The sequence below is a fragment of the Pteropus vampyrus genome, unplaced genomic scaffold (genome assembly GCF_000151845.1).
Source record: "Pteropus vampyrus isolate Shadow unplaced genomic scaffold, Pvam_2.0 Scaffold4, whole genome shotgun sequence".
NCBI classification, from domain to species: Eukaryota; Metazoa; Chordata; class Mammalia; order Chiroptera; family Pteropodidae; genus Pteropus; species Pteropus vampyrus.
In genome coordinates, this window is record NW_011888785.1 from 10,552,635 (window position 1) to 10,562,090 (window position 9,456).

The window sequence follows — 9,456 nt, forward strand, 5'->3', positions numbered from 1 at the left end:
CACCTTTTTATATTAGGGATATGTAAAGCAGTCAGTTCAGTCATATCCACTTTCTGCTGCAAACTGGATGATGGATGGATGGTAAGAAGGTGGTGTAAGCAGAGAAAAGGGGACCACCAACAACTGCAGGTTCTTTTTTGTCCTCTTTTACAAAACATTACAAAAGGAATACATGCTCATCGTAAGAAAATAAATATTTCAAGAAAGCATATGAATATCGTGAAAGCTCGCCTCAGCACTTCCCTCCCCCACCCACAGACCCCATTCCTCAGGTGCAACCGTCGTGAGTCTCCTCCCCCTATTACTTTATTAGCTTCCTGCAGGATCCGCTGCAATGGTCATGGATTTAGAGGAGTGACCAGGAGAAGGGATCACGGATTCAAACGGGAATAAGTTCTTCATGCAAAGCTCCAAGGGTGGTCATTGGGAAAGGAAGCGGGAGAGACCATGCCAGATGTTTGTCTGTAACCAACAGGACAGATGAATGGAGAATGAATTAAGATTATCATTTGCCTTGATTTCAGTCCATATGCAAAATGGCAGGCTGTTTATTGCAGCTCATGAGCAGTGTCCTTTGTTAACTTCTATCTCTCGAGTATAACCTTTTTCCTTTACAAAGTGGAATAGAAAACCTGAGAGAAGTGTTGCCTTTTCAGCATGAACAATTCGCCCCATTTGGCAGATCCTCGTGGAGCCCTACATCCACTCTGGATACAGCTTGCTTCCAGACAGTGGTTTGAAATAACATCCATTGTCTGCAGGGTCATACCCAATTCTGGCTAAAGGAATGTCATCGATGTCACACTTAAAACTGATGCCAAGACTTGAGTAGAATTTGTAGTGTGAAAGGGAACTCATTCCTTGTTATCGGAAAATCTTTTGGAGGAAAAATGATCTAATTGTTCCAAGTCTTAGTGTTAAGAAAATGGCTGTTTCAAATGAGGGGGCCATCACCAAACTAGTCTGGAATCCTTGAAAATTTATTTTTCCTCTCCTCTTTGAGAGGTGCAAATGCCTATAGAATGGACTATGGTAGTTTAGAACCACTGGGTCACCAGCCTCCTGTTAACTAAAGGAAAAAAAAATAAGACATTCAAGGTGGAAATATTTCTCATCTTCTTTAGATTCTGCTTTTTCTTCCTTCCAAACTTTAAAAATTGATCACCTTTCCCACCCGCTGCATCATTTCCCGCAGAGAAACCTTCTCTGCAAGGGTTTAATTTCAGCGCAAACCCAGCTTTGGATTGTCTGGGGTAAGATGGTTTAGTGTTAGACAACCTTTAGGCACATATGATAGACTTATTATCATGTGACTTATTCAAATTAAAAAATTTGCTCAAGAAAGCTTTGTCTTAAACCTAGTCCTAAAGGGCTTCTTTCAAGAAGTATAGGAGGAGGTAGATGGGGTAAACATGTAATGACAGAAAGAAATCTAACTATGGGTGATGAACACACACACACACACACACACACACATACATATATATACATATACACATATGTATATGTATATGTGTGTGTGTGTATGCCTTACTGCTATATATGTGTGTGTGTGTGTGTGTGTGTGTGTGTGTGTGTGTATGCCTTACTGCTATACATATGTGTATATGTGTGTGTATGTGTAAGCCTTACTGCTAAATTGTGTACCTGAAACTTACTGGATTTAGTTAACCAATGCCAGCATAAAAAATTTTTAAAAATTGCAATGCAAAAATAGAATTACCCATCTAAAAAGGCAAGAATCTAGGTGATGTTGGTGACAGTAGTGGGTATGTGTGTATGTGTGTGGAGGATGACATGGAGGGCAGCTGCTGTATTGTATTCTCTAACCCTATGTAATAAAGTACTTAGCACCTTAAAACAACAAATATTATCTCACACAATTTCTAGGGAATCCAGGAATGGTTTAGCTGGGTCTGGCTCAAGGTCTCTCATGAGGTTATAGTGATTTCAAGGCTCACCTGGGGCTAGACGACCTGCTTCACATGGTTAAGGGCCTCAGTTCCTTGCTAGCTGGTGGCCAGAGGATTCTACTTGCAATGTGGGTCTCTCCAGACTTTCTGAATATCTTCATAATATAGCTTCCCCCATAGCAAGTGATCCAATAAAGTGCACACACCCCAAGACAGAAGCAAGATTCTATTCATAAGTAAGTCCAGCCCACACTTAAAGGGAGAAAATTGTGCTCTATCTCTTGAAGAGAAGTATTATAGAATTTGTGGACATATTTTAGAAACAACTCCATATGTGATACAAGTTATCTACATTTAGTTTGCTCTTTGCTCTACATCGGAGGTCAGAAATTTTTTTCTGTAAAGGACTAGACAGTAAATGTTTTAGGCATTGTGGGCCAGACTGTCTTTGTTGAATCTATTTAACTCTCACATCGCGCTGCAAAATAGCTATAGGGAACACAGTTGATCCTTGAACAATGTGGCTGTGGGAGGGGTAGGGGGTTAGGAGTGCCAACTCCCTGCACAGTCAAAAATCTGCATATATCAATTCCCCTCAAAACTTAACTATTACGTAAGTGAACGAGTGTGGCTTTATTCCAGTAAAATTGTACTTACAAAAAAAGGCATGGGGTGGATTTGGCCAATGTATAGTAGTTAGTGGACCCCTGGTCTATAGCTAGAGTCGTATTGAAAGCCTAGCACACTTAGTTTTGTTTCCTAGCCATCAGAATCTTATTTCAAAAGAAATTCATTCACCTGGCATAGCTCTCTGACCTGCCAACATCATGCTTCTGCAGCTTGAAAACTGGTGGTGAGATAATAGGAAGACAGAAGAGCAAATCTGAAAGATGTGTGTGGAGAAAACTTCAAGACACAGAATTCCAATCTTTGTCTTCTGGGAAATAGGAATAGAAGTGTAAAAAGGAGGAGAACTGATCTGGTACAACATAGGACAAGACAGTGTCTTCATTCTGTTTAATCAAGTTGAGATGAGGCAACAAGTCTGAGAGACGCTCTTTAGACAACTGGAACTGTGGGGCTAGTCTATAATATTCATATTCAGCCCAGGTATGTATTAAGTGATCCATTTTCTCAAAGATCCTGCAGCTCCAAAGAGCCCAGAGCTCACCAAAGGAGTGAGTGTCCAGGGGAAAAAAGGCCTGTGGGTGCCAAAGATATGGTAGAAGGTAGAAGCTGCTCATAGAGAGCAGCAGGGAACATGTGGAGGATAACGGACCTTCAGAACTAGAAGGGCCTCACGCTATGGGGTGGGGCATAGGGCTAAAGTTATTGTGCAATATTCATAAAGTTCAAGTGACTTTCTAGCTAGCGTAAGGTTAAACTAATATATGACCTAATAACCCCTTCCTTGTTTCTTAGGCTTGATTTTGCAAATACTGATATATTGACTCGTTTTTCAGGGCTGTTTGTATTAAACTTATTATGTGATTGAGTCAAGCAGAGATGGGGCTGAGAATTCTACTTTTCTTTCCCACTCATTTGCAATGGAATGTTTAACTTGTATAAGCTAATTTCCTGCCTAAATTATGTAATAGCCTCAAGAAGATAGTTGACAAGTCTCACCATTAAAAAGTTAACTTGACTTTTTTTTAGCCCAAAACACAGATACTACATAGTCATTTTTAAGTTCAATTTAAAGGTCAAATCTTATCAATCCCTTTGATGAGCTGGACTTCGAAAATGAACACTCTGCTGGTAAATTATTTCTCAGTGGTTTGCTTTTGCTTTCTGGACACCACGTGGCCCTATTTGTGTAGCTGGGCATAACATCAACGCTCCTTCGTTTTGTAAAGCTTTTCTCCTTATCCTGAATATAAACACGAATAAAAGGAATAAAAAGTTAATTTATTTTTGCTGCAACTTTCATTGCAAGAGATATGCAACTTCCTTTGAGGTGATTTCGCCAAACGTTATTTCCACAAATAAATTCTTAGCTGTAAAATGACATGGGGACATTTTCTCTAAGGTGCTCATAGCTGGAACAGCACAAGGACTTGGAACTTTAGACACCTGGCTTCTTACCTTGTGAGGGAAAGTGTGTAAATTAAATGTCAAGAGGAAACCAAGCTGTGGAAATCTGATCCAGCTAGACTCCCCACAGCCCCAGAGATGCAGGTCAGGAACTCAATAAGCACTGAATACTGCCATTACCTTGAGCTGAATTCATTTCTGTAAGGTTAAGATGCTAACCACCCAGTCTTTCCAAAAACATATGTGGACCATTCCAGTTTTACTAATAACTTTATTTAAATAAGACACAGGAACTTCTATACTGAAAAAAATACAAAACAAAAGCCACACATTTCCTTGTGTAAAGCCATATTGTATGGTGACTTGAATACTGTTCAGCACAGTGGCTAGAATTAAACAGTACATCTATATACAAAATTTAAACGATTTCTGACAAATTTCTACAGCTGGATGTAGGATACATTTGAGCTCAACAACTTCTGGGAAATTTACATGGCAAAGCATAAGCTTTAACACATTTGGTTCAAAACTTTAATATATGCTAAGAACAAATGTACAACACAATTAATTCAGTTTCTCATGAGAAAATAAAAGCACGTCACTATAAATATCGTACATCAGATTTCATCACCAAAAAAGCATATTCAGTCCATCTTCCAGAAATTGATATTGATACTATTGCATATTATTTGGACAAAAGCAGAGCATAAGATCAACACATTATATAATGCTAAACCAGATATCAGAAGTTAATGGAGCTCATATTTATCATACAGAATAATCTCCCTTTAACCATAATCTACAAAATATAATATTTTCATCAAGGCCTGAGATTATTAGGGTTAAAGGTGTCTGCTGCTGAAGAGATTGTTTGAAAAGTTTCCCCTGTGAAAATGGCAAAAGTAAACTGAGTCTTTTTCCATGACAGTCTCCTACAATATAACACTGACTAATTTAAAGGAGCCAGAATGCACCTTCAGGAGAGAATATTACTGCAAACTTTGGTGGAAAGAAGATAATTGGGATGACAATACACAGAATACACACACGCACACACACACACACACACACACACACAAATAATATATATGCTATTTCTTAAAAAAAAAAAAAAAATCAATGGTGTTGCGTTCATCATTATCACCTTTCTTCTTTGACCTCCTTAGAAAATAAAGAAAACCCAAGAAAGACTGAAAGGAGCTGAAGCCTTTCTGTAGCTGTGGGCGCCTTGCTCCCTTAATTCTTAAGAAAATTGTGCCATATACTTTAAGTGCAGATGAAGAACAACTTTATGTTTTACGGAACTGCAAGCAATGGAATAAAAATACAAAAGCTTCCTTTCGCTTTTAGATACTCTCTTTGTGCTGCAGGAAACAATGTCTGAAAGTCGGCTCTTCCACTGACCCATCAGGAGCACCTAGGGCTCTCTTCATACTTTGCTGAAAAGTTTGGTCAAGTCTGCAAGTTCAAGGCTATTTACTTGGGTTTACGCTCTACTTTGCACATCCAAAATATTAACAGAACTATTCATGATATTATTATAAGAGGCTTAAATGAGACAGCTTCAAACTACGGCTTTTGTAAGTCACCAAATAACCTGCTTACTTGTGTTGCATTTATTCTGAGACTCATATATTCTCTCTCTACATGAATGCAACTCATGTACCTAGATTGCTTGAGGAAATAACCTAAAGTGTGTCATTTTAAACTTGCAAATTAAAAAATTTCCAAAAGAAACTAAATGTTAATATGCCTTTAGATAAAACAGTAGCATATTTCATGACCTTGATAGCCAATATAAACAAAAAAATCTCAGCCATTCCCTGTGAAACTTCACTAATTCTGAATTTAAACCTAGACATTCTTGTCTTTAAATTCCAACACACACAATGTGGAATGTTTATGCACAGCCTAGTACTGGACACTTCGTGACACTGAACAGTCATTAACTGAGCAACACCTGAACTTGTAAAAAAAAAAAATAAAAAAGCCATGTTTATACATGTTGAAACAGTGAATGCAACAGTTGTTTTACTCGTAACCACATGACAAAAGTGATGTCAGACACCACAGATTTGCTGGTTCTTCTCATGTTCACCCATGTCCAGGATTATCATTCTCCTAGGGTTGAATGCACTTCTCATACTAAGAATGTGGAATGTAATGAGGAAAGGGAAATGCGTAAAATAAGGAAAGGCAAAAGAGTGATGTTCTCTCTTTAGCTTTTTAGCTGTGAAATATTTAATATCCCAATATGATATACATTCCAAGTTACCTGAGTTTAGACTTCAACTGAAGTACCTGAAGCTAGGCCATAGGGTGGGCACTGTGCAACTGTTGTGGCCATTTATTTTATTTTATTTTTTGCATTGTATGTATTACAGAAGTTAGAAACAAACACCTGGATCAATTGTAAACATAATCCTGAAGTACAGTATTTTCCATAGGACAAAACACAGCAAGACATTTTCTATTTAGACAGGCAACCTTTTGATACAGAGCTTATTTATACTGAAGAATTTGGAACAAAACACAGGACACAGTACTAATCTGTCAAACATACTATGAAATGCATAGTCTCCACTTAAAATGCTGAATGACACACACGTTTTGCAAGCATTACTGCTTTCCACGAAAACTGCTGAATAGGCGTTCCGTCCCTGCCAAGACCAGTGTTAAGAGATACTTTATGATGCTGATAAGTATTTTGTTGTCGGTGGTGGTGTTTGGAAAGTTTGTCACTCCATGCAGATAGATGTCTGAGATCTAGTTCCTAATCCATGGGACGAAGGGTAGAGGCCGGCTCCTCCTTCGCTTTAGATGATCACGTAGTTCTGAGCGGAGACGTGCTCCTCGCCCTGCAGTTCCTGCAGGAGCTGCTGCTGCTGGGATGGCTGTTGGACAGAGGCCTCGGGGGAGCCCGCCATGCTGGTGTCATCAGAAAGGGACGTAAAGGAGACCCGCGAGGAGAGCTGCTCAACGGCCAGCGTTGCCAGGGCTGAGCTCGGGCCAGAGTTAGGAGAGTTTTTGAGCATCAGGTCGGAGGCGGGTAAGAGAGGGCCTAGAAGTTTCACAGGACAGAAAGCTGATCCGGTTGGGATGAAATTAACCTTGTTTTTGTCAGGACATGAAAAGAGAGGGGCTGAGATAGGCTGACGAGACCTAAAACCATAAAACAAAATTAGGTTTACAATCACTAAAAAGTTACTTAACCAGTACTTTCTAAATTAACCGGAGTTCTCTAAAGAAAAGCTAAAATGTGAATGGCAGGGAATGAGTTAAGTGTACACAGAGGGGGTAAACATCTTCCATAGCACAAGTCAGCAGGTAGACTACTGATGTACACAGCACTGAAGTGATATTTGAGACAAAAGGATTTTCAAAAGGACTGGGCAAATTTTTTCAGAGATCGTTAGTTTGCGTTCAATCATTAAGGAGCGTAGAAACACCTCCTACGTGATAGTTGAAGATTATGCAAGGTTAAAATGACCTTCTCTGTTAGGAAAAAGTGTATTGGGAGAGGAATTACGCCATCATATATTTGGTTTTAGGCATCTCGCTCCACACTTCCACTAACAGATCAGAAACACAAAGTTTCGGTCGTTTCTCGCAGAGCCAGTCAGCCGGACGGGCAGGGTCCACAAGCCCTTCCTCTCCTCCCATTCCCAGGAACTAGTCATCAACTCCTGCGAGGCCGGTCTCTGGCCCCTTCTAGTACCTGCAAGGGTTCAGCAGCCACCACTTGGCACCTGCGCTGAGGCCAACAAATGACAGAGCCCATGAGCCACATCGTCCTTAGCTTTCTTTGAGCTATTCTGCCAAGTATTTATAGTATGAACCTCTTTTCTCTTAATTTCTAATTTATACATACAAAAATTTCAAAAAGAAAAAAAAAATCTGTGAACAGAATGTCTAAGTTCAATGAATACACACACTAGATGTATCTATAGAGAAACAGACTAGTTTCCCTCTGGCTTGTGAAATCACTGTCATTACGCTAGCTATACATGGATATTAACTCTGCTGCTAAATGTCGGTGTAACTGTTAGCCATCTAAATTAATAGAGCCTTTGAAGGGAAACGTCTAAAATGATTAAAAATAGATCTTTTAGCTACTAAGGGTGAATTTACAAGTTTCTTTTGTATTAGCTTATATATTTCCAGCACACAGACTTCAATTCTTCTTTAATAAGAGCTCTTCTGCCTATTCAATTCTCCTTTCATAAGGAGAATTTTGAATTTGAAACACATTATCAGCTGGATGGAGTAGTTGATTCATCTGTAATCAACTGGTCTCGGTAAAAAGCTTTACAGCTTTGCAGATCCCAGCTGATAGAAAAGACATTACTTACGCCATTTCCTCAAAGACCTTCACTCGCTCACATCCCTCTGGGGGCTCCCGTTTGAACATGTAGCTGTTGTTTGGTTTGGGAGATGAAGCATACTTGGGTAACGGTGAGCTACTCCCACTGTCTGTAAATTTAAAGCAGTTATATTAACTAGTGATTGAAAGCTCTTTGAAATTAAATTTGATTTCCAAACAAGCAGCCTCTTGCACAATTTATCTACTATTGCCCTTTTGCTTCCACCACAGAGCTTCCTTTATTGCAAAGTTATTTCTAACACCCTTGTGTAGTACATTTCTTATAAATAAAAGCTTCAATGCAACAGGACTCTGCCACACCACAGAACAGAAAAAGACGATATTTTTGTCCAGAAAAGTGCATTTTGAATAATGTGGAGCTGTAATCCTGAAAACAAATACACGATTATGTACTTCAAAAATGTAAATGAATGGTATAATATGTAGAAGTCATGCAGAAGAATTACGAGATTATAATACAGGGTTCTCTATGTTTTCTCACTGTCCAACGACGTAACTGGAAATTTTAGTATGTGGAATAATCTTCATTACAGTTCTTAGCAGAAATGTCACTTTTACTGAACATTACGAATAACAGGTATGCAGGGAAAAAAACAGGTTTATAACACATAATGTCTTTCTCCCTCAGCCCACCATGACAAAAGTAATTTGTTCAGAATATTGCCTTGAAAATGTCTATGTAAAAGGACTTTTTCAGCACTATTTGTATTTTTGCTATTGGAAGCATGACAAATCTAAAAGCCTCTCTACCTATTATGTTTTCTTCATATTTTTGACAAAAAAGAAAATGGCCTATTCATGAAATGCCATTAAATGTATATGCAATTTTTCCCTTTCCCACCTGGCAAAGAATTTTGGAAATTCAAATCCACCAAAATGTGTCATTATCTCTGTAAGATGCCAAGCTGTGGAGTCAGTAACCTACCTGTATAAACACAATGGTCCTATTTAAACAAATTCTGACTTAATGCGAACCAATCCCCACTGCTAAAATACTAAGTACATTGATCTACTGAGATGTATTATTTTCATACATATTTTGAAAGATAGCATTTGTACCATAATTACATTTGTCACAATTTTGACAAGTTGCTGTAGTTTAAGGTACAGAACGTAGTCTAGTAT

At 38.7% G+C, this 9,456-nt stretch overlaps 1 protein-coding gene across 5 annotated transcripts in view; it reads right to left on the reverse strand.

Annotated features, from left to right (window-relative positions):
- Positions 1 to 4,198: 4,198 nt before the first annotated feature.
- Positions 4,199 to 9,456, reverse strand: part of GLCCI1 (glucocorticoid induced 1) — a 93,949-nt gene continuing 88,691 nt past the window's right edge. For all 5 annotated transcript variants that reach the window (XM_023532983.1, XM_011364621.2, XM_023532980.1 and 2 more), the window contains 2 exons: positions 8,300 to 8,420; positions 4,199 to 7,109 (listed from right to left, as the gene is read on the reverse strand). In XM_023532983.1, coding sequence (XP_023388751.1) covers positions 6,764 to 7,109; positions 8,300 to 8,420 — 467 coding nt within the window. In that variant the 3' untranslated portion in view covers positions 4,199 to 6,763. The remainder of the gene's footprint in view (positions 7,110 to 8,299; positions 8,421 to 9,456) is intronic.